At 33.1% G+C, this 25,741-nt stretch overlaps 3 protein-coding genes across 3 annotated transcripts in view; all 3 read right to left on the bottom strand.

Moving 5' to 3' along the window:
- LOC129880813 (structural maintenance of chromosomes protein 6B-like) overlaps positions 1–921 on the bottom strand; it is a 54,220-nt gene extending 53,299 nt beyond the window's left edge. The window contains exon 1 of the mRNA XM_055955016.1: positions 585–921. Within this exon, the coding sequence (XP_055810991.1) occupies positions 585–729 (145 nt within the window). The 5' untranslated portion in view covers positions 730–921. The remainder of the gene's footprint in view (positions 1–584) is intronic.
- Positions 922–15,165: 14,244 nt separating this feature from the next.
- On the bottom strand, positions 15,166–15,735 carry LOC129873391 (uncharacterized). The gene has a single exon (XM_055948480.1). It carries the CDS (start codon positions 15,733–15,735, stop codon positions 15,166–15,168), a length of 570 nt encoding a protein of 189 aa, XP_055804455.1.
- Positions 15,736–22,547: 6,812 nt separating this feature from the next.
- On the bottom strand, positions 22,548–23,915 carry LOC129877461 (2-hydroxyisoflavanone dehydratase-like). Its single transcript, XM_055952968.1, has one exon. The coding sequence runs from the start codon at positions 23,754–23,756 to the stop codon at positions 22,791–22,793; it is 966 nt and encodes a 321-aa protein (XP_055808943.1). The 5' UTR covers positions 23,757–23,915; the 3' UTR covers positions 22,548–22,790.
- Positions 23,916–25,741: the final 1,826 nt, after the last annotated feature.

The raw sequence follows: 25,741 nt of genomic DNA, 5'->3' as shown, positions 1-25,741 counted from the left end.
AGTACTAAAGTTCAAACCCACTAACTCAGATGATCAGCCTGCTCAGTGGCATTCCAAACCCATAAACTTCAAATCCTAAGTAAGTTGCATTCTCACATTGGACTAGTGGGTGGGCAGAGGAGGATGCACAATTAAAGCTATGTATTCAGCCAAACCCATTAGTTTTAGCTCAAACCATATATATGAGTTAAGAAGCCTACAAAATATATAGTACTAAAGTTTGAACCCACCAACTCAAATGATCAGCTGGTTCAGTGGCATTCCGAAACCCATAAACTTCAACTGGTAGGTAAGTTGCATTATCACATAGGACTAGTGAAAATGCACAATTAAAGCTATGGGTTCATCCAAACCCAATAGCTTTAGCTCAAACCGTATATATATGTTGACAAACCTACTAAATATATAATTAAAGTCCAAACCCACTAACTCAAATGATCAGCAAGTTCATTAGCATTACAAAATCATAAACTTTAAATCGTGAATCTCCGAATCTTTCCAATGGTGAAGGGGCAAACAAAGAACATAACGGAGTTTAAACAGTGTGCGTTAACGAGAATACAAAGAGGGAGCAGAGAACTTACTTCCGTTCTGTCCAGTAATGAAATTAACCCAATCACCGAAATCGATCTCGAGATTGCTATGGCACATGAAATTCTCCAATCGGATTTTCGAAATAATTCCCGATTGCAGACTCTTAGGCCTCCCTGTCGAAACCCTATCCGCCATTTTCTCCGGCTACTTGAGGGTCCAACTCACCGATACCACCGGAGATTGAAGATTGATTTCGCAATTTTGAGCTGACGGCAACGAAGTACAATTGTACCGTCTCTCTCTCGTAGCGAGAAGGTCTAGGGGTCTATGGGGTAGGGAACATATGGCGGGAAAGGCATGTTTGGATGTAGTGTAAGGATTGTTTCGGTACCGCCAGATAAGTTGGAATATTTCAAAATTAGATTTCTATTCGGTTTGGTGGACAATATAAATTTATTTTGTATTAAATTTATATTATTAATTAAATATTAGTATGAGTCCGTTTGGATGGCTTAAAAAAATAACTTTTATGTATAAAGTGTTTTTAAAACTTTGAAGTGCTGAAAGTTATTTTTATAAATAAATAGTTGAGTGTTTGGATAAAAGTGCTTAAATGAGGAAAATGATGTGAATTTTAGGGTTAAAAAAATAAAAAAGATAATTTGGGAATTTAGTTAAAATATAAGGGATATAAAAATAATTTCTATGGTCAAAGAAAATGAGTTTAAGCACTTAGGAAAAAAAAAGTTAGGAATCCTCATTTTTGACTGACTTTAAGAACTTTATGGCTTAAAGTCAGCATTAGGCAAACACGTCCAAAAACTAAAAAGGGCTTTAAGTTGGTTTTGACCAACTTAAAGCCCATCCAAACGGGCTCTATATAAATTTAATCTCAAGTTTAATCATGTGATAGAGAGTATAATCCTAAAATTATAATATCGAAATAATTTAATATGTGTACCAAATAATCTTAGGGTGTATGAGATTGGTATTGAATATAATGTATTAGTAATGTTGGTATTAGTTATACTTACATTAGTTTTGATTTACATAGTTTATATTTAAGAAATATATTTACAAAAATATCATCTACAAATAAGGTGAAAAAAATATGAAAGAGGTTTTATGCGACAAATGTGTCTTTAATCATGTCAATGGATGCATGAAAATTCTTTTCATTATTAATACCATTACTTTTTATGTATTACTTATACATAGCATAGTATCAAGTATAATGTATACATTACGTTGATATACAAAGCTAATGTGTTTATTATTTTTCTAATGCACTCTACCATGAAGGAAACTCTTCTTTGTGGTAAAGGAAGACCTAGCCAACTTGGAAGAGGATTTAAACCCTAAACTTTGTAGTTATTAAAAAGGGTTATATTCAATCAAGAAGACAAACTTTATATCATATGTTCTTTATTGTGTTTCGATTATCAAAGGTAGGTGGTTTACTTAGTTTGATGCACTTGAACTGTGGGTATTTCAAAACAGGCTATCTATCTCTACGAGTTAGTAATAAGATAGTGTACATTCTACCCTCCCAAAACTCATTGAGTGGAATTTCGTTGAGTATATTGTTGTTGTATTCTATCAAGGAGATAAATTTTTCTACCCACGTTCTTCCATGAGAATTTCACCCATACGGATTTCACAAAATACAATATTATTCAGGTTACACAGCAAAAGATCGTAAAACTATAGGATGATCAAATGAATTTTTTTTGTTAGATTCGATTTCACGGTCTCAATTACGCTTTAAAAAATAAGTATCAATTTTATATTTACTTAAAATATATATATTACATGCAAGTAATTATGATTGTTTGCTTTCCCAGCTTATGTGTATTCCAAGAGTCATGGCATCTCATTTTCTTTTGAAAGAAACATAGGGGTCGTTTGGTAGAGTATGTTAGCAAAAATAATGCATGCATTAATTAGGTGTATTAGTAGTACTTTTGTAAGGCCTCGAACAAAAGTGAACTTAAGAAAATTTGGGCAGTCCTCAGGTTTACGAATATGTCTATGATTTGTAGGGACCCTTACAAGTCGTAGAAACGACTTGTGCAAGTAAGTGAGGCTGGAAAATTTGGTAAGTGTGGTGTGTAAGCCTACGAATTTTTTGACAACTCGTAGAATGGAATCGTAGTGCAGGCCTGATATCCTGCAACTATGTAACTCTTGTGACCTCTTCTACGACTCGACAGGATGAGTCGTAGAGAGGACTACGACTCGTAAAGGTGAGTCGTATGCAAACTTCAGAGGCTAGTATTTTGCGAGTTTTCATACCCTGTAGGACGAGTCGAATTGACGACTCGTAGACACAACTTTAGAGACCCCAACTTTCAGGTCTTTTGCAGGGCCTGCAGGACGAGTCATTCCTACAATTTGTTACTACCTCTACGATTTTAAAGAGCCCTCGTAGGGCTGTCCGACCAGAATTAAATGAGGGGTAGTTTGGTCTTTTTTCAAGTTCGGTTTAATGAACCTAGACACTTTCATGGCCAAGTTCAAAGTCTATATTAACCTAATTCTTCAATTTCCCTTCTATTCAATTTATTCTTCAAATTTTCCCTAAGGCTAGACTAAGAGATCTTCTCAAAGCTTCTTTTCTAAACTTCAAGCTAGGGTTTCAAATTCATCAAGGTTTCCTCTTCAATTCTAAGTCAATTTTACCAAGGTGTGTGGGTATTGATCCATGGGTTCCTTTCTCCCATGGTGTCCCAAGATTTTCTTCAAAAATCTCATGAAAATTCATTGTCTTTAAACTCTAATTTTGATGAATTGTGTTGGGCTGTTTCAATTACGTTTTTAACTATTATCAATGATCATTATAAGTATGTTTCTATATAAATTGCATGATTTCTAGTTGAATTACGAATGCCCATGCATGAATCTATTTTCAAAAATGATATACATGAAGTATGATTATGGAGTTCAATGATTTCAAAGTATTCTCATGGTTTCATCCAAATTGACTATGTATATGAATTTTACTCTAAATTCAAGCATGAATTATGATCACGGTTTACAACTATGTTCAAGTTATGAAATTCATGCAAGCTGTGGAAAAGTTGACTTTGGACTCTATATTGGTGATCAAGCAACCTAATGAATTATCCAAGTATGATATTGTAAGTTGAAAGACTTATACTCACATTGCAAGTATGACATGAAACGGAGTTATTCTATGAATTATGAAGTCTACGCATAAGTTTATGATATATGCTAAGTATGATTACTATGATATGTATTTCGTGGGATTTGACTTAGCACCGAATGATGACTTAAGGTGGAGACTCAACTTAGGGGGTCCTTATATAAAGTCTCTTGTCTCATAACTACGTGCCACCGTAGGATTTCCTTTTGGCCTAGCTAGTGGATCCACATATAGCATATGTACATGACTCGCCTAGCGGGATAGAGTCTATCTTGGCAAGTAGATTTTCCTTTCTTCCATTGTATGGGGAGATATCGGGATTCCATGTTATAGCTCGCATGGTCTTATTGTCGGTTACTGTTCTATCCCACATATGTATGTTCTTCCATGATTTTAAATATGCCTTTTAAATGCTTTGATCACTATGATTTCCTCATGACTTTACTTAGCCTTTTTATCATGTACGTTATTTGATCATCGCATCCTATGATTTACATTGCATGTCATGTTCATATACTTAGTACATTCAAACGTACTAATGCATATTGTTGCCTACATTGTCTCATAATGTAGGGGTTGGGGATCACGCTCCTACTATATGTGGCTAGTAGAGGTTCCGTTCGGCGAAGTGTTTGGTGAGTACTCATCTATTGGGACTAGTTATGAGTTGTTGATTCTTACCTCAAAGGACTTTGTTATGTTTCATATTATTGAGGGTGATCTAGGGACATGTCTTAGCCCCCGTCCTTCTTAGTTAGTAGAGGCATTAGTTGGACAAATGTTATAGAGTCTATGTCGTCAAAGTTACATTAAAAGATTCATGATTGAGACTTCTTCTATGTTATTTCCGCATTTACTTTTCCTTGTGTTTGCTTAATGATATTTTAAGAGGCTTGGTTGGAGGCCCCTCGGGTTTTGATCGACTTCTTACGACTAGGCCCTAGATCGAGTCGTGACAATCTTGTTTGGTACATTTTTTCATGGCAACACTCTATTGTGTATTAACGTTTGCATTACTAATACCTTGGATTTCTAGGTATTAGTAATGGAAGGGGATTTAATACTTGTATTATTATGGTTAAAGACCCAATTACTCCTCAAAACTCCTTTTACATCTTTTTCATTATAATTGTTGAGCATATTTTTGTAAATAAATATTTTTATGCAATGCATGTTATTTTTTAATACACTAAATCAAACAATGCATAAGAAATATTCTATGTATAATTAATGCAAACATAACTAATACAAGCATTACTAATACACTCTATTTAATATTATTTTAATACACTCTATCAAACGACCCATAGACTTTGAGAAAAAATAAATTCGAAAGAGTTTTAATTTTATCAACCAACAGGAAGTGTCTTTCTGGACTAGACTACATTGTAGAAGTTTTTAAAATATAACTATGAAAATGACATTTGCCTTATCTGTCCTGTGTTTTATTTTTATTTTTTGGTTTTTTATTTGGTGTCCAAATCTCGTGGAGTCCCGACTAAATTCGGATCGTGCACTGCAGAGCCCATTTGGGGGTGACACTTTTAACATGATTTTTTTCATACCAAGGGCTCGAACCCGAGACCTCTACTTAAGGGTGAAACAATCCCACAATTGCACCACAAGTCATGTTGGTATTTGTTCTGTGTTGCTCTTACTGGTGAATATATTTTCTCTTTTATCTAAAAAAATTATTTATATTAAGTGTTTAAATTAAATTAATATTATATATATATATATATATATTTGTGTAACTATTATTTAATCATAATTAGTTAATATATATTTACTTTATTATTTCACTCAAACATAATAACTTGAATTGATTTTAGTGATTTGGTAGAGTGTATTAGCAAAAATAATGCATGCTTTAATTCTGTATATTAGTAATACCTTGTTTGATACATATTTTCATGTTATGTATAATTAACACTGGTATTAATTAAGGTGTGTATTACTAATACCATGGATATATAGGTATGAGTAATGCAAAGAGTTTTAATGTATGCATTAACATAATTAAAGACCCCATTGCCTCTCAAAATCTTTTTTTACATCGATCTTTTCCACTATAATTGTGAAGGGTATTTTTATAAATAAATATTTTTATGCAATGAATGCTATTTTTAATACACCAAACCAAATAATGCATAAGAAATAATTTATTATAATTAATGCAAACATTTCTAATATAAATATTATCAATGCAAGCAATACTAATATACTTTATTTAACATTATTTTTACACGTTGTACCAAATGATATGATATCCATTCTATTGGTCTCCAATGATTAGATGTAAACTCATATACATATACTAGAGGGGCAAGGCCCATGCTTTAGCACGGGCCAACATCGACCTGTTTGTACACAAAATTGAAGGAGAAGATAACATCAATGATGGAGAAAAGAATTGTTGGTATAGATCGTTGACTGAACAGTTGTTGCACTATAGAAACGATATTATATTCATTAAACTGACAATGTTAAAGGCAACTGAGAATAATGCGTCTAAACTGCCTTGAGTTTATCACATAACCTATTTAAACGCAAGCATGCACATTGAAAAATGATTGGACACGTTAGGATATTTATAAATTGAAAAAAACATAGATAAGAATTGTTCATTCATATTCCACACATTACATAGTATAAAATATAAAACTAATTGTAAAAAAGGTCCTAACTAACCAGTTAAGTGAAAGGAGCGCGCTTACCCACTTCCCTTTCTCTCCATTGCTAGGAGCCTCGCCTTCTTGACTTGATTTATCATGTCATGTCATGAAGACTATAACCAATAGTAGATCACCTTTTGTTTTGCTTTAAAAAAGGCCTTAGAAATATAAAAAATGTATATATTTTTCATATTTTATTGCCTTATTTGACTTGTCGTTTGCTTTTTCAAATTCTATCAAGATTTCCTTCCTCCCATTCTTTATTCTCTAAGAAAAGAAAACTTTTGTCCTTTTCTTCTTATAGTTAATAAAAAAATCTACTTGTAGATACATTTTAGCATCAAGTAGCATTATATAGCATCAATAAAATAAATAAAGTATGGAGACAAGCGACAAGTGGAATATCCAACACATTAAGTTTGTCATAAGTATGAAATGCGGAAAGCTAAAATATCACCCAAGATTTGGTGTCATAAGTACAAGAGCTTCTAAAATAAGATTCAAATATGAAACTAAATTACCAGTTTAGACGTAATAAATATCTTGCCTGAATACTAAAATAACAGAATAAATGAAAGATAGAGTGAGGTGTGGGCCGCGGAACAGCCAAGCAGCTCACCACAACTCCCGGATAACTTAAGCTCGGACTCACAAAGCTCCACGAGATGCGCTCGTATTCAAAATCAAATCTGCACCACAAAAGAATGCAACAAGTGTAGTATGAGGACGAAACCACATGTACCCAGTATGTCTCATTGACCGACAACGAAGAAGTAGTGACATGAATATATAAAATTCATTCTCAAAGTTTATAATTCTACATTATACTCATCAGTCAAGTCTCACCAAAATAGGGATAATTAAATGACACAAAATATTTAACACATAATCAAGTAAAAATGAAGAAGATAATGAGATGCAATGCAACACAATGAGATGATATGCCTCAAATATCAAGTAACCTCACAACCGTATATACACAATACTTCTCGGAATATACTAAGAGAGTTTGTGACCCATGGGGGACTCGCAAGGTCCATATACCGACATGGACGATCTCCACGTGTCTATGTGAATGATCTCAATGCACTATCATAAAATCAAACATCCCCAACATGGACGATCTCCACGTGCCCAACTTATAACCATAAAATGATCTTTCACGAACGATCTTCCCGTGTCGGACCTTTACTCATACTCAATCTCATTTCAATGCATGTGCACAATATAATATCAACAACATATGGGATGATGATGCATATCAATAAATCAAACATCAGTGTGACATATAATCACCTCTACTATCACAATTATATGGGTTCAAATAAGAAGCACAATCATACAAAAGAAACCAAATTAATAATACATCAGCTAAAGCCCATATGCTTTGGCATTCTTGGATTATAATCCTTCGTTCTATAGTAATAAACTTTCCCTTTATCACACCAGTACTCGTACCAATGCTCATCACACCATTGGTACGAGACCCCCATCTTTCGTCCTTACCCGTTATCTATTTTAAATTTTAATCTTTAATTAGAAAAAATATCCTTCAACGAAGTCTGAAAGTCTTAACATACCTCTAATATTGAACACGTGTCACAAATCCTCAAGATTTTGCCTTTCCCTTTCGCAAGGCTTCAGAACGTTCCCAATCTATCAAATATATATTATTAATAAGTAAATGAATCCGTAGACACCCATATTATTACATGTCTAGCCTAGACCCAAAACTCACCCAAACCTATAACCAATTACCTAAGTCTCAAGCCTAAGATTAAGTCTCAATTTCTTCCATATCATAAATCTAATGGTATTCGTATAATACCATACCCCCCAATAATTAAATATACACCAACATGTCAAAACCAACTTAACTACAAAAACTTGCGAATTCACCAATAAATTATAAGAAACCTTACATATTATCAACCTACTGTTTCTGATTTAATAACTAGTTCCTTAAACTTAAATCTGTAGACATAAATTACTGTTACTTGTTACAAGTTATATTAACAAAAAAAATAGAAAAGAAAGAGAGCATACAACTATTCCACTAATTCTAGCATACTGCAAAGCAAATAGAAAAAGGCAAATCTACATTAAATTGGAACCAAAAACCCAATTTGTCTTCTTGCCCAATAACTAACCCACCGCATCACACTTTTCCACTATCCCTTGCAACATTACATTTTTTTCAATAGTATAAAAGAATTTTTCTATCCTTAAAAATTTAATATACATTCAACATAATATTTACCTGAAGCACACTAAATGCTTCTCTGGTTCACGCCGTCGCAAGTATTGTCGTCCTCTCTATTTTTTTTCTTCAAGTACAGATTATAAATAATTGTTTCTATTTTATCTAACCTAGATATATGGACTTTAAGGGAGTAGTGGATATGACCCACTTCTAATTTAAAATAATTATTGTCTTCCATTAATATTTAATTATAAAAATATTAAAATCACCACATAAATTAATTATTTAAAAGAATACCCTTCAACTAAATAACGATAGTTAAACGGATAGTTCAAAATTCTTATTCAAAAATTTTATGGGAAGAGTCAAAATAGTTTTAGTGCTAAAAACGAACTAACAGATCATTACATATACATGGTTAAAGTTATTTTTTATGTATATATATATATATATATATATATTGTATATTGAATTTCCTTAGGCTTTTTTGTGTGTTTATATTTTATATTTCGAACCCCCAAAAAGAAAGCAAGGGTAATTCTTATCTTTTTTAAGGAGAAATCCTTTGATTGCGTATAGATCGAGAAAAATTAGTTTTTTTCGGGATCGGAACATGGAGAGCTCACGCTCGAGAAATTCTAGACGCCTTCTGGTATCTTGCAGACGTGGACGAGTTGCCCGAGCCGAGCATAAACCAACCGCCTCTTATCCTAGAGCTGATGCAAAATGTTCCACCAATTTACTGAAGACTTGATCATTTCTTAGATTCTGTCGTACTTCCTTTGACTAATCCTGAGATATAATGGAAAGATTTTTTTATGGTGGAGAGTGGAGAGTGAAAAGACTATCCCAAAAAAGGGATCCTCCTATCTGCATAGGAACAAAAAAGGCAATCAATCAGAATCAAGAAAATAACTCAAAAAAATTTGATGGCCTTCTGGCAGTGGGAAAACAACCTTGTTAAAGATATTGGGAGGAAGATTGCAAGAAAATGTCAGAGGAACTGTCACTCTTTCCTTTTTTGCTGTTTTTTGGGCTGCTTTAGACATTTTTTTATGGCATCATCCGAGATTATCAGTCCCGGTTGGAAAGTTGAAAAACTTTCCCAAGCCAGGAAAGAAGAATGTAGTCTAGGACGATCGGTTTCGGGTCAAATAGGAAGAACTAGAAGATTCCACCTCTTTTTATTGCTAAACTATACTTGAGTCTTTTCCCCTTACTCTATTCTGGTCGTACAAGTTCGTGAAGAAGGCTGGACGAGTGGAATGAGGGAAAGAGGGTCGATCGGCCCCCCCTCTTTCTTAGAATTCAACATTTATGATATGTTTTGCATCTTGTTCGCCCACTCTGGTTTACAGGTTAGAATTCTTCTTGCCCTAGGAATATTCCAAAAATAGTTGTTGCGCTTGCCGTTGCAAGCTTGCGCTTTCCTGTTGCAAGCTTGCGCTTGCCTGTTGCAAGCTTGCGCCACCAGCATCAGTCTAAGTAGCTTAATTTTTTGAAGACGAGGCTCGGAACGGCGTGGATGGTTATGGTGCCCCTTTCTCAAATATTTCTATAATATAAGGTAAGCTTTTTGGAATGCTAATTTTGGAGTTTTCCCCAACCAACCTATACCTTTGGTTTCGGGTCAAATAGGAAGAACTAGAAGATTTCACCTCTGGAATCTAACCCAAATTGGTACGCGCCAATTCCATTTCGCCTGATTGACTCAGCTGTTCATGTCTTTTTCGGGAGAAAAGTGAACCGAGGCTAGGGATGTAACTTTCCTTGGAAGCGTAGCAAACATTATATTGAAAATCACTCGGACTAACTAAAAATTCTCTACAAAGTACAATTGGATAGAGAACCAAAATGTTGGAATTTAATTTACAAGAAAATTCTTGAGTTCCTAAATGTATAATTTAAGCTTCAATACATAACTTTAGTTTCAGCTAACAATGTTAGTTTTTCTGCTATTTCTCTTTACTTTTAGTCTTTATTATTAAGCATAATCTTGATTTTTTCAATCTATCTGTCTATTCAACAAATAAATAACAATTCTTTTTATCAATATGTATGATTTTGGATCATCAGTAATGACATTTATTGAAACTAAAGAATGCTAAGATCATCAAACGATTTTGGATATGCCTCATCTTAAAGAATGCTACTATTTTCAGTTTCAGTTAAAAAAAACCTATGATTATTTTGTAACAGAGTGAGGAAAATCATGTACAACATACAATTAGTAAGTTGGATAACAAACTTACAATGTCTACAATATTAAGCAATAAAAAATACGGATAATTACTTAGCTAGTTTAGTTTCCCTAGTTCCTATTGATGGATCTGACTACTGAGCGAGACTTGTCCGTTAATTCGAGAACTCAAAAAGATGTTCTTTTTCGGTAACCAAATTGTAACACCCCAAAAATTTTCACCAAGACTCGAACAATTCTTCATATGCGTATAGACTCGAATCGATGAATTCTAATTTTATATATGAATTAGAATCAATTCCTAAGTATTTGAATTGTATTAGAGGTGAATTATGGTCATAAAGAACCTCTAGTACTAAGTCGAGTTGAAAGATCCTTTACCAATTAAGTTTTCATATAAGATCTTATGAGGGTCAACTTAAAATGATCATATGTCTCAGAATATTAAGATTTAGGTTGCCCATACCTATCAAATTAAAAATCTACGTGTTCTCTTTTCAACTTCACCAAGTTTGCCTCATTTGGATTTCAGATTAGAAAGTTATGGTCATTTTACTAAATGGAGTACGGACAGGACAATTAGGCGAGCTGACTATCCATTTTGGCGATTCACCAAATGGTTATGCGAGACCCGATTTAGCTCACCGAATGGATCCAAAATCCTCCAGAAACTGTTATTTTAGGCGAGCTAAAGCCCCTTTTGGCGACTCACCGAATGGATCAGCAAAGAGACCTCCAACTCGTCGATTTGGACAATGAGACTCATTAAGAGGTCTTTTTTTAATTTTTATGGTTTTCTTACATTCCTAGAAGGATATTATTGACCTTTTATCCTCAATTAACTTCCCTAGGTCTACTTTATAGTCTTATAACCTCTCCATTCATTCTAAACCCTCAAACAAATCAAAATTCACACGTTCTAAGTTATTTCAAGAGGAGAAAAAGGCAGGGTTCCAAGAGAATTCATCGAGTTCTTCAAAATCCTTCAAGAATCTAATTATTCTAGGTATGTAAGGCTACCACAACATTGGATTGAGTTCGTCCACGTGCCCCTTCATCTTTATTGATTCGAGTTGAGTTGAGTTGGAGTTTTCAAGTTCCCTGAATTGAATTCTTGAGTTATCTATTGTCTTTTGAGTTCCTTATACTTATTTAAATACGTATTGGTGTTGTTCATGGGTTGATTATGTGATTTGGATACATTTTCATGTCTTCATTCACGTGAACCCTAATTGAGGATTATATTTGATTTTGAGCAATGATTTTATAAGAGTTTGAGTTTTCACATGAGTTGAGTCTAAGGAGTCTTTGAAAGTTTTTCATAATTTTGAATATATATATTTTACAGAAAGAACTTGATGATTTGAGCAAGAGCCGAGCCTGAGTTGAATTGTAAAGAGTCTTTAAGATTATAACTGTGTTGTGATCCTGATTTCTCTATGCATTATTTTGAGTCGAGATTGCATATTTTTAAAGAGATTTAAAAGAGTTGAGTATTTAATTTAAATGAGTGGATTTGATTGTATTGATTTGAAAGAGCATCATGATTAAGTATTTAGTCTAGAGCCTTGAACTGTGAATGCATGATTGTGATTGAAATGTGAGCATGATGATAGTATTGATAGTGTTGACGAATTGATAGTCTTAGATGTTGTCATAAATAATTGTCTAAAACCCATCATAACTAAATGATTTGAGAACGATTGGGAAATTGATTGGTTGAAAGGATTGATTTGATAGAACGAATGAGTTGAAAAAGAGTCCAATGAGACTAGATGAGATGATTTGAATATCTTACCTGATAGATATGAGCATATTGATCTTGGGAGGAGTATTGAGCATCAAATTGGGTAAGAGTAAGTCTCTACTCGAATCATATGAACTACTTAGCCTTGTTGGATGGAGGGTTAAACATCTTAAGTCCCAAAACGATGGACTTTGATAGATTGTGGATCCTATGATAGTGATTCATCCCTTACCTTGATAAAGTATTGGACGGGTGTGGCAATGACACCGCTTCATTTTGCATCACTGGCTCATAGGTGATGGTTGTCGGTTAGAGAAACTCCCAAATTGAGTGGATTGTGCATGATGTCGTTGGTTTGATTGAGATTATAGATGATTGAGTCCATTTGAAAGGCATTGCTAAATTCTAATTTGCATATCTATCGAGTTGAGTCCTCTGAGTCTACATGAGTATTTTCAGAGTTGATCCAGATTGGTCTTGATAGTACTCTAATGATTGGATTGGATTGGATTATATATGAATGGTCTCTATCTAAATCTTACTCTTGCTTTAGACTTATGATATCTTGATTGAGTTCCTTACACGTGATTGAGTTACTTGAGCTGATGTTATTCTACCTTATGCATGTTTCATTCTGCTACATTACATACTCGTACATTCCTCATACTGACGTCCATTTGGATTGCATCGTTTCATGTTGCAGAGACAGGTTTAAGAGATCATCAATAGGTGCACCGTTGAGGATCTGTTCACACTCAGCTTATTGGTGAGTCCTCCCCTACATTCGGAGGATACCACTTATGTTATTATTGTGTTGAGTTTAGTCTTTTCTTTCTGATTTGAAGTGGCCATGAACCTGTCATTGACACCAATTAGATAATAGTGATAGAGGCTTCATAAACTAGATAGTGATAGGTTGATTGAGTATTTTATTTCCTTGAATTGGTCTTGTCATACTATTTTAATAACATAGATTAGAGTTCGATTTGTTGGCCCATGGTCTTTCTTCCTTGAGCTAAATTGTTGATTGGAATTGACCACCTAATTATGTCTTTATTTTAAGTCTTTCGCTGATTGAATGAATGAACAGATGTGTGATCATGCCAAGTGGTTCGCTTGAGAGCCAGTAATGGTTTCTGAGTGCCGGCCACGTCTAGGGTACCCTCCTGAGCGTGACACAAATAGCTTAAATAAGAAAGATATTTTGTGTTATTGAACAACATAAGAACATTCAAGGTTGTGAGGAAAGAAGCAAATCTAAATGACGTTATATTTCAACTGTATCAATTTAAAAGTCCGGGGAAAAACACAAATCTCGACAGTAGGTAGTTAAGAAGTCTTGCCTTTTTTTTCAGCCCTGTGGTTGAATATTCGAATAACACAACAGGTACTTCTAGTTCTTCCATATGTAGCAGCTTCCTCAAATTCCTAAGTATGAACATAGAATAGGTAAAGTTAACTTGCAAATTTGAACGCCAAAACTTATATTACCACAGAACACTAACAACATGGATAAGCAGTTTTTATTGCAGCACTTGTACAATTTTAGAGTTGAACTATAGCTGCAAATTAAAAATTTGTATCAAGTTTAAATCAAGTCAATCAAGTATTCTTTGTAGTTGGACGAGTATATTTTGGCGAAGACCTTTTCTAAAACAATAGAAGACTTCTCCTATTAAAGCTTATTATTGTATTCTCGAATTTTTTTAAATTAGTTCTAGGAATCGGATGTAAGCTTTACTAACCATATTTTGTAGTGAAGATTGTTGCTATAGCTGTTATGGGAGGCATTTGCTAGCTAGTTAGGCTTAGTAGCTCTTGCTTATGAAGGATAGAGAAGTTAGGATTTTATGTGAATGCTTTTTGAATGATTTCCTCGTACACTATATTATATGTAGAATGATCATTTGCATCTTCAACCGTAGGCGGACGTATTAGTATTTTGACATTTTTACAAGTTTTAGGTCTAGATAAAGCGACATAAAGTTGGTCGTGTGAGAAAACTGGTTCGCGTAGATAGATTCCTACGAAATTTAATGTTTAACCTTGAGCTTTGTTTATTGTCATTGCAAAACATAGCCGAATTGGAAATTGCGTTCTTTTAAAAGCAATAGGTAATTTTTCATCTGCGCTGATGCTAATAATGGTATTCTTGATATAAATACATGTGTGTTTTTGAAGTCACCACTGGCAATAGTAACACTAATAACATGGCTATTAAAATTATGACATAGTAATCGTGTTTCATTACATAATTCCTCAGAAGGATTTTAGTTTCGCAATAATATAACAGGACAATTTTTTTTTTCAAAGTCAATTTGTATGGGGGTAAATTAGCAGGATTTAAGGTGTGTAAGAAATCCTCAAATTGACATTGGTCAGCTGGTTCTAGAGTTTCATCAATTGCAGTATAAACTTTATCATCATTAGGAAGTTGATGTATAAGCATATCATTAATTTCACTAACAAAGTCATTTTTTGTAGTTAAAATAACTCGTGAAGTTATAGAAGATAGATCTGAGAAGAATGTCTTTATATTAGGATAAGTTTCTTTGCATAATTGATTTAGTGATTCTATTTTACGTGGAATTTCAATTTTATGGTCATTGTTAGTTATTTCTTGTCCATTTCCAATTCGCATTAAATATCACAAAAAGTAGGATCTTCTTTTGCTCGCATATTTTCGGATAAGCATAACTTTTCAAGTTGATTCCATATATCAGAATATAATAAGCTTTCACATACAAAGTCTTCTCTTTTTCCATTGCGAACAACATGTAGTGTTTGTGTAAAGTCTCCTCCAAAGACTACAACTCTTTCGCTGAACAAACATGATTTACTTGTTAGGTCCTTTAAAAGAATATCCAAAGCTTGTATCATTTTATTTTTGGCCATTGACACTTCATCCCAAACAATTAATTTTGAATCTCGAATTAGAGATGCTAATGAACTTTGTTTACTAATGTTGCAAGTAAAGTTGCTATCAATATCAATTGGAATTTTGAAACGTGAGTGTGCAGTTCGGCCTCCGGGGAGAATTGAAGCTGCAACACCAGAACTTGCAGTTGCTAAAGCTATAAATCCTTTTGATCTTACATTTGCTAACAAAGCTCTATATAAAAATGTCTTCCCAGTTCCTCCTGGGTCGTCAATGAAAAAGGCACCTGGTTTATCCGAATATACCCTAACAAGTATCATATTAAATGCCATTTTTTGGTGTGTATTTAACTTTGTTTGTAATAGTAGATCCTCTTCACTTACTATTATATTTCTTTTGAAGAGAACACACATCTTTTGCTTCTTTAGTTACTCTAGAAGGTCTAATGGTTTGAAGAACAAAATTGAATTCTTATATATTGTGTCCGATTGAATGTAAAAAATTCATTGATATGATTTATAACTGAATGTTGAATGGATTTTATTCTCAAATTAGGATTTTTTTTGAAATCTTCAGACATTGAATCTTTAAATATTTCCCATAATTCTTTTGGATTAACAGGATTGCAATAAATTAATATTGTGGCAAATAGTCGTCTTAAACTATAAGGCATTTGATAAGTTACAGCTTCATACATACATTCTATTAAACTTTTATCAGAATGTAATAAGTATTTTTTTTCTACAGCTTCTCCAAAAGTATCGCAACATATTTTGTTAACTGTGCGCAGATCTTCATACGATTTAGATTCTTTTACATTTGTTAAAATAATCTAAGATAGTATCTTTCCCCTTCAGTTGGATGACATGTGACAATTCTACCAATCGCATTACTATGTCGTCGTCGACGTGACCACATTTTGTCTGTTGCTGACCAAGCAAAATACTTTGGGAAGTCTTTATATAATAAATTAAATTCTATAACATATTTATTGGTTCTATTCATTTCAAAAAATTCAACTAACATTGTTCTTCTTATCATTGGATTATTTAGAATTTGATCCACAGTTTGATTGCTTTTGAAAGATACATATTGGTGTCCCTTTAGGTCCTCGTTTTTGAAATTCTATTGTATACATTAAAGCTGCAAATTTTTCTAATATATTCTTTTTTGGTATATCTTTTTTAAGCTCCTCTACTTTTGCTCTAAATACTCAGCTTACTAAATCAGGTCTATTTTGAACCTCATCAATCAGCAGTAAATGTTCTTGTATTTCAGGCCATGAAGATTGAAAGTCATTGTAAAAAATATGTAGGATTTTTTCAAAATGTTATACTAATGCAATAGCATCCATATATCGACGATGCATGGCTTGTGGACCTCCTATAAAAGTCGCGGGTTGTATTCGTCCTTTTCCAATATTTGAAGCATCTCTTTCACTATGTATTAATATATCGACAATCCCTTGTAACACCTTAACTCTAAATAAATTTTGATTAAATGAGAAAAAATCTAATCGTTGTGTCTCAAGTTTTATGTATTGGTCAACTATATATTGTTGGAACACTCTTCCAGAATGTAATGTTTCATGGGTTTCTTTTTGTCTTACTTGAATTTTATAACAATAATATTCATTATTCACGATAATCAACAGTTTATCTTTTCTTTTTTCCTTTTGATAAAACCTCAGATTTCATGTCGAGTAGGCCCTCAATTGAAGCCATGTTCATTACACTTGGTAATTGTTCACTTTCACAGTAAATTTGATAGTTAGAAATGTTATATGTTTGTTGGACTTTCATAAAAATACAGTTGTAGATTTTTTGGTCTTTCATTCACAGAAACTAAATCATCAATAAAGTGATACATTTTTCCTTGAACTCTACATGTATATATGCCACGATTTCTCTGTGCTAGATTTCTGTCATAATTTACCCCAAGAGAGGTGAATGCAAACATATTATTGTATGTTCTACTGTAGGTACGAAAATGTTTACATTCTTCTGTGTTGCCTAGAAAGAGATTTCGTAACTCCATTGGCATTTGATGAGAAATTAGTTTAATTGATCCATTATCACAACAAAAATCGGGTGATTCATATTGAAATTCATATAAACATAAGTGATACTATGAGTAATTTAGCTTTTCTGACCTTCATGTGTAGCTAATGAAGTAGCAGAAATTCTGAGCATATTTTGATTTGCTTCATGACTATCAACTTGTGACGATGATATTGTATTATTTGAATGGTTCAAGAGACGTTGCCTTTTTGATTCAGCTCTTTTAGCTTGTTGTTGCGATAGATATACTTGTTTTCTTTCTGGTGACATTTGTGCATATCTAGTTCGACGGAGCATATTTTGAAAGAGATTAATCCCTTGATTTATTTCATTAACCTCATCAGTTTATATACACAAAATACAAGAGTATAATTAGGCCTTACAATCATTAATATTCTTTGGCATATTGTCGAAGACCTTACAATCATTAATATTCAACAATATACTGTCAGTTTGTACAATTTCCTAACAGCAGTGACTATTCAAAACAAAGAAGCTGACAAACACAGTCGGAGAAGAAAGATGGCATCAATTACCATTGTGACTACAAAGAAGGCAAAAATTTATGGCAAACAGAACTATCACTACTACATCAACATCCAATCGACAATTCACAAGAAAGCACCAAGAAAAAGGAAAACAGCATGATAAATTTCGTTACACTACGGGTATTTTAATACACTGAAAGTCGGGAAAATGAGCCAACGCCCTCGAACGACTGGCTCTTCTTCGGGCTCAACTGGAGCTACTAGCCTGACACCGTTGTAACGTGTGTTAACCATCCGCGGAAAAGAGAGTGATTGGATCACCAGATACCAATTGGAATTAGTTTATAGAACGAAGGAAGGAAGAAAGTGACACTTTTCCTAAAATCCTGTAGCCTCTCAAAGAAAAATACAGACATCTTCGTACCGTTTCGTGAGACTCTACTAGACACGTTTTGGTACGACGAGATCAACGAATCTAGGCTCTGATGCCAATTTTGTCACGATCCCAACCCGCTGTGACTGACACCCACTCTAACTCTCTAGTGGGAGAACCATTCTAACCGCCCAACAACAATAATCGCAATATGTACTCAAGTTTAAAGATGCAGAAGCGGGTTTAAATTAAAGACAAGTGTTGAGTTTCCATAAACATAGAAAACTAACTAGTTATAACCTCCATTGTGCGGAATTAAACACCCCTAGGAACTGAAAATTATCGTACCAAAACTCTAAACTAACAAGTCTAGAACAGGAGTACAACTTCAAATAGAGACTAGTAATAAATATAAACATTGTCTGGACACCCAAGTCCTGGAAAAGAAAAGGACTAGAATAACGATAGAGTCCACGACAGCATGAGGGAACAACTCACCTTTGAACTCGAAGACACGATCACTACTCTAGACGAGGTCTCTCCGCAACCGGCTGAATATGCCCTGTACTCAACAAAAAGGCAGAGCAAGTGTAGTATCAGTATACAAAGATAACAGTTTATTGGTAGAATCACGCGGTTAGCCAGTAAGCGGATTATAGACAAGTAAATTCAACACAATAGGCATATAATATACAGAATAAGTTGACCACATCTCAATATCACAGCTCAATGTCTTCCACATGCTATAATTTCACATAAAGGTCCTCTCAAGGGGCCTACAAACAGCCAACTTTGTGTACGAACGTGACACCCGATCCAAATATGTGTTGAACGTGACACTCGACCCAAATACGTGTCGAAACATGACACCCGATCCAAATTACGTGTTGGAATGTGACACCCGATCCAAAAATTATACCACCAAGAACAAGTTCATCACAATAACAGGCCAGCAAGTGATCATTTCACACATAATCTAGCATGTTTCCCTATTCGTATACATACATGCATATAATGAAGCAATTTAACAAGTATATGAAACACATACGAGAAACTAAACCATCACCTACCTCAAATTCAAGCTTTCACAACCTTACAATGCCAGAGCCTTCCCTTTTCGGGTTCGTTCTTCTCGTTATTGGTCTAAAAAATATTAAATACATATCAAGGATCATTACAATGGCCTAACTATCAAAAAATATAACATAATTTCACTCCCTAGGCCAAACCCATGATCCTAACCTTACCCTAGGGCTATTTCCCACCATAGATTTTTATTTCAAACCCTTCCCCAATGATTATCACCCATACTTCTAGTTTATAGGAATCAAAGTATGAATCTAGGGAGTAAAAATCTAACCTTAAGCGTGGAAATCCATGGAAAATCAATTGAAATCACCTTAGGTCGCCTCTTGGGTTTTTAGAAACTGAATGTTGCAGAAAAGACCGTTTCTGGGTTTTTTTCACGATTGAAGTCGTGACTGTCCTTCTTTGGCTGGACAAATCCCACTCTGACGGCCCCATTCTGATGGAATAGGCGGAGACAGTGAGCTCGGAGTTTGTGATTCAAGCCTCCATTTCTCAACACACCCCTTTCAAAGATGTATTAAAATTATCCTCTTCATGCCAAATTCGATTCCGAGAGATTTACTCTCCCGAATGCGACTCCGCGAAGTCGTAAATGCTCCGTATCGTCTTGTCTATCAGCCTATCCAATCAAATTATAGATTTGATCTCCCATCATTCACGTGATCACCCTAGACTTCACCTAACTCAGAATTCGTCTAAGTCTGGCCTAGACTCAAATTTTTTGAAGTTACTATCCGAAATTTTCTGGACCGAAATCTTACACCATTGGCCTAGCCCTAACGACGGGACAGGTCATTACACACAATCCTGCAAGTATTATAAAGATGCATAGATTAAACAACATGCAGATTTTTTTATAAACAACTTGTGGATGTTTAAACAAAGTACGGTTGTTTACATGAAACATATTTGTATACTACAAACTCTTAGTATAAACATCATGAGGTTGTTTAAACTACATATAAATGTTTATATACATCAGAATATGCAATTTTTAAATGTAACAACTAGGGTGTTTAAAGAATTGTGAATATTTATGTAAACACCATACAAATATTTAATTTTTTATGTAAACATTTTGCGCTTACTAAAAACAACTAGGCATTATTTATTAAAAATATAAAAGAATGAAATGTTTATTGCACAAATTGTTTTTAATCTAATTTGTATTATAATTGAAGGAATATTTCAATGAAAGAGTCGAGAGTTAGCTTGCTCAAAATATTGCAATAATATAAGTAATAAGGGTAATACTAAGCTCAATACCCTATTAACCAGTCAATATATCTTATAGGGCTAATAAATATATAGTATAAATTGAGAAGCATTTGACCGTATTGTTTATCGTCATTTGAAGAGTTATGTGACACTCACTTTGTCGCACTTTATATCAAATGGAATTTTGAGAGTCAATCAATTTTTTTTTATGATTTATAAATATTTTAAATTATTAATTATTGTGATTTATAATATTTTTTACATAATTTTTAAATAATATATGTTATTCTTTATGTCCCAATTTATGTGGCATTGATAAAATTTCAAACCAAATTTTTTATGTCTTTTAAGTATTTTAAGTTGTCAATTGTTGTGATTTATAATACTTTTTACATCATTTTCAACTAAGATATGTTACTCTATATATCTTAATTTATATGACACTGATAAAATTTCAAGAGTCAACTCAATTTATTTATATGTCTATTAAATTTTCAAGTTGTTAATTATTGTGACTTATAATACTTTTCAGTCTTTTCAAAAACTATATATTACTTTCTTTGTCTCAATTTATGTGGCACAAATAAAATTTGAAGAGTCAATCTAATTTTTATTTGATCATAAATTTTTATATGTTTTTATTTTTATATGTTTTTACATTGTTAATTATTGTAATTTATGATATTTTTTTATGTAATTTCTAAATATATAAATTATTGAAGATTCTTTTTAATATTTAAATGACTAAAATGCCCTTTAATGGAAATTTAATTTCAAGAAACACACGTGTTGTTGTCGACATGTGTGCTCTAGACTCTTATACTATAGTATAATAATTGTGATTTATAATACTTTTACGTCATTTTCAAATAATAGATGTTACTCTCTCTGTCTTAATTTATGTGATACCGATAGAATTTTGAGAGTTCATCGAAATTTTTATGTCTTTTAAATTTTTTGGTTGTTAGTTATTATTTATAGTACGCTTTAGTCATTTCAAATAATATATATTTCTTTTTTGTTTTAATTATCGTGACACTGATAGAATTTCAAAAATCAAATCAATTGTTTATATCTGAGAAATATTTTTAAATATTTAACAACTTGAGAAAGAAAAAGAAGACAAATAAATTAAAACGAAAAAAATATAAATTTTCAAAATGACAAATTTGCCCCTATACCAACAAATTAAAACTTGGAAGTGCTATTTTAAGATTGTATAAAATAGGACCCACAAATTTAAAAAATAATCGAAACAAATGCAAAGGACAGAAGCGAAGATATGTCAAATTTGTCCGGCCAACAAAAAATTGATATGCTTTTGGTGGACAAAAAGGTAATTAAACTAAAATGAGTTGGTTTTATTATGAAAGAATACATATGTACATTTCTAAAGCAATTTGGTACAATATTCTTTAAGCATGTAAATTATTGAATATCAAAAATACCCTTGTGAGGACGCAGACATGTTGACCAAGTGTTACCTGCTTCTAGAGTCTTATATATAGTACGTAACAGTAAAGTAAATATTAAATGATGTTTAAATTGCATAAAGTTTATAAAAATTGAGTAGTGGTTGACTTGAATATCAATTGATCATACGTGTGCTTGTCATGAACTTGCAAATTAATTTAGTTTTTGGAATTTTACTTGCTCTACTTGAATTTTTCTTGATAATGATTTAATTGCTTGAATGAACATTTACTTTATTAGAATGTTCATTTTTGCAAAACGAAGAAACTCAACTTATAAATTCAAAATCAGAAACTCAAAACAACCAATCTAATTAATTCAAAATCGAATTTTAAAAACTGATCCAATCCAAATTTAAATGGATTAATTGAATATGAATTTTAGTTATAATTTTTTAACTCCAGAAATCTAAAACATACTGGTAACACAAATCAACATAGAGCTGATAAAATGTAATTGCTCGTTTTTCTTCTATTGTAAGCAATGGTAAACTCTTTACAGCTGCCAACAATTTTACATACACAAAAGAACAATTCCAATAGAGTATTCACTCTTACATACATGTTTATTGCAGATATTACTCGTATTTAATTTAAGATAGTAATATACACTAATAGTAAAATCCCATAAGAGGAATTCGGAGAAGATAAAATGTTCAGAGATCTTAATAATCCGTACGACATGTGTCACTTGCATTGGATGAAGGAAGCAATGCGCTTGATCAAATCTTTAGATTTCTCAGCTTCAGGATTTTCAGCCTGAAAGCAATGACCTTCACCTTCAACTTCGATGAACTCAATTTCCCCTTTCCATCCACTTTTCTTCACAGCTTCAACAAATTGAATCCCAGTTCCTGTTATAACAAGTTCGTCTTTCTCCCCTGTACACAAAAAAAGCTTCGAACACCCTAGCATTGATAAGCTAGGGCATTTTTTCGAAATTGGATTAACCATGGGACTATCATTTCCCCGCTCAGATGGCGGGGAAATGGTATTCCAAAGCTTGTAGGCTAAACCTTTATCGAAGTTTTCGATCGATGGTATCAACAAATAAGGGAAAGCAAGGATAGCACCTAAAAGTTTCACATCTCCAATCAATTTTTCTATCCCCGCTCTCATCACCAAATTATAAACTATATTTCCTCCTGCACTGTCTCCCGCTACAAACACGCGGTTGAAATCACCGTGGTTTTCAATCCACGGTTCTTTGTTAACTGTATCAGCAACAACGTGTGAAGCGACCCATTGAAGAGCGTCCCAGCAATCCTGGTAGATTGTAGGGAGGTCATGTTCAGGGGCAAGTCGGTAATTTACAGAGATCGCTACGCAATTCGATTCGAAAACCAAATGGTTGAGGTAAGTATGCTCTGTTTTGAAAAAAGCGGATCCTAATACAAGTCCCCCGCCGTGGTAATACACTAGGACGGGGAGCTTTTGATCAGGTGCGGTGTTTTTTGGAAGGTAGAGTCTAGCAGAGACGTGAGCAGAGATGCTCACGTCTCTGGATGATACGCCAGTCACTAGATCTTCCAGCGACGGTGGAACTTCGTGTACACCAGAAAGTTCGTAGAAACGCTCAACTCGACCGTCTTTATAGAGTCGATAGTAAGGGTAGAAATCGGTGACAACGTCGTTGTTGTCGGAGGCTGCCATAGTTGAAACAGAGTGTGCAAATGTTAGAAAAACAGAGACTACGGAAATGTTTGTTTTTGGGTTGGAGATGGATGGAACATAGTGTAGTTTTTTTTAGAGAAAAAAAGGTTACTCATCATTTAACTCTAGAAATTATTCATTTTTAGCATGTTAAAGAAAAAAGATATACTCCTCCTCCTTTTTTTTAGTGTTTTATTTTTCAAACTATTTCTAAGACCAAAATTATACATCAAGTATATATTTTGTGGTAAAACATTACTACAAATAATGCAAACACTGACGGACAGAAGACAAGACCCGGTCCGTCGTATTTTTTTTAAAAAATTAAATAAAAAACCGATGGACTTCGGATGGACATCATTTTTTTAATCGTAAAAAGTATAATTTATTTTTTAGAGAAAAAGAAAAACAACATAGTTCCTCGGTTTTGACCCAATCTATAATTAAATATTTATACTAATACTTATTTTTAAGGAACGTGAAAAGTTAAAAACGAACAGGTCATAGCGAACGGAGGGAATATTTCTTTTTTGGACATCAATTTGTCCACACTCCAACTAATTTTTTTCTTGTTGGGATATAAATGGACTTTTAGAAAGAAGAAAAATAGGTGTAGGGGAAGGGAAACAGGGAGGGGGTCGATTATAATGTGGGCAGTCAACCGTCACTAATAAAGTGAAAGTTTAGATAGCAAATTAATTAAGCTATTAAGATTTTTTGACTTTTCGTTTTGGAATAATAGAGGTCGGGGTCCTCCTTTACTTAAATTAAAGAGATCGATCACAATATAATAAATTAAACTCTCACTAACAAGATAATAATATGAATAGCCGATTAATCAAGCTATTAATTTTTTTTTCGACTTTTTCATTTTGGGATAATAGGATTGGGTCCGCCTTAGCTTGAATTATTGGTATTTGGTGTGAAAGTCAAAATCACTATTTTTGTCTATCATGTGGCTGTCCATTCTATTCATTTATCACTTCTTTTCCTACAAATGTAAGGTGCCAGAATCAGCACTTCAAACTACGGATCGATCTATTTGATGTTCAATGATTCTAGATGACTTTAAAAAAAATGAAAATTTTTAATTTTTTTTTTAAAAATCGAATTGTTTTTCGTGGGGTAGGGGGTAAGGGTGCTTAGGAATTGGGTGGATTAAAAAAAAAATGAATTTTTTAAAAATTTGAAGTATTTTTCAAAAATATTTTTTAAAAATTTTAATTTTTTTGGTTGGTTGGAGGGGGGTGGGGGTGGGTGGTTGAGGTAGGGATAAAAAAATTGAAATTTTTTTAAGAAAGAAATTTTAAGAATTTTATTTTATTTTTTGATGGGGAGGATCAGGGTTAAGGACGAGGTAAGAAAAAAAATTGTAATTTGAGGTTAGATGAGAGTTTTGAAAAATGTTTTACTTAATTTTTGGAGGAAAGTGATTTTCCTTAAGTTTGAAGAAACTAAGTTGATTTGGAAAATATTTAAGCCAATCAAACAAGAGAAAATTGATTCATACCAAACACACATGAGAAAGAGAAATAAGGCAACGATGCATCGATCATTATAATATATGAAACCTTTTTTTGTTATGTAACGATACAATATAATAAAATTTAATTAACAATTAAAATAAATATTATATTTAAACACAATACGTAATAACTATCCAAACAAGCTTGTTGAGTATTCTAAGGTATGAAATCGACTTCTAGATTTTATATCATTTACAATTATAAAAAGTCATGAAGATCCAACTTCACACGTATACATTAATGCTAAAATATGGTATCTAATGCCTATGAATGAACTTTTTATTGAAGAACAAATTTATGGAAATTAGCTATTCCATAAAATCTAAAAGAACTACTATTATATTCTTTTACAAGGACAAGAAAAGTAGGATGAGAAAATAGAACTTGGGCGAAAATTCAAGGGATTTAATTAATCCCCAATTGTGAGACATTTCGACAGTAATTAATTCAAATTTAATT

Source organism: Solanum dulcamara, chromosome 2, assembly GCF_947179165.1.
Source record: "Solanum dulcamara chromosome 2, daSolDulc1.2, whole genome shotgun sequence".
In the NCBI taxonomy this organism is placed as follows: Eukaryota; Viridiplantae; Streptophyta; class Magnoliopsida; order Solanales; family Solanaceae; genus Solanum; species Solanum dulcamara.
Note: the sequence above shows the minus strand (reverse complement) of the source record. Positions and strands in the feature narration are given on the sequence as shown.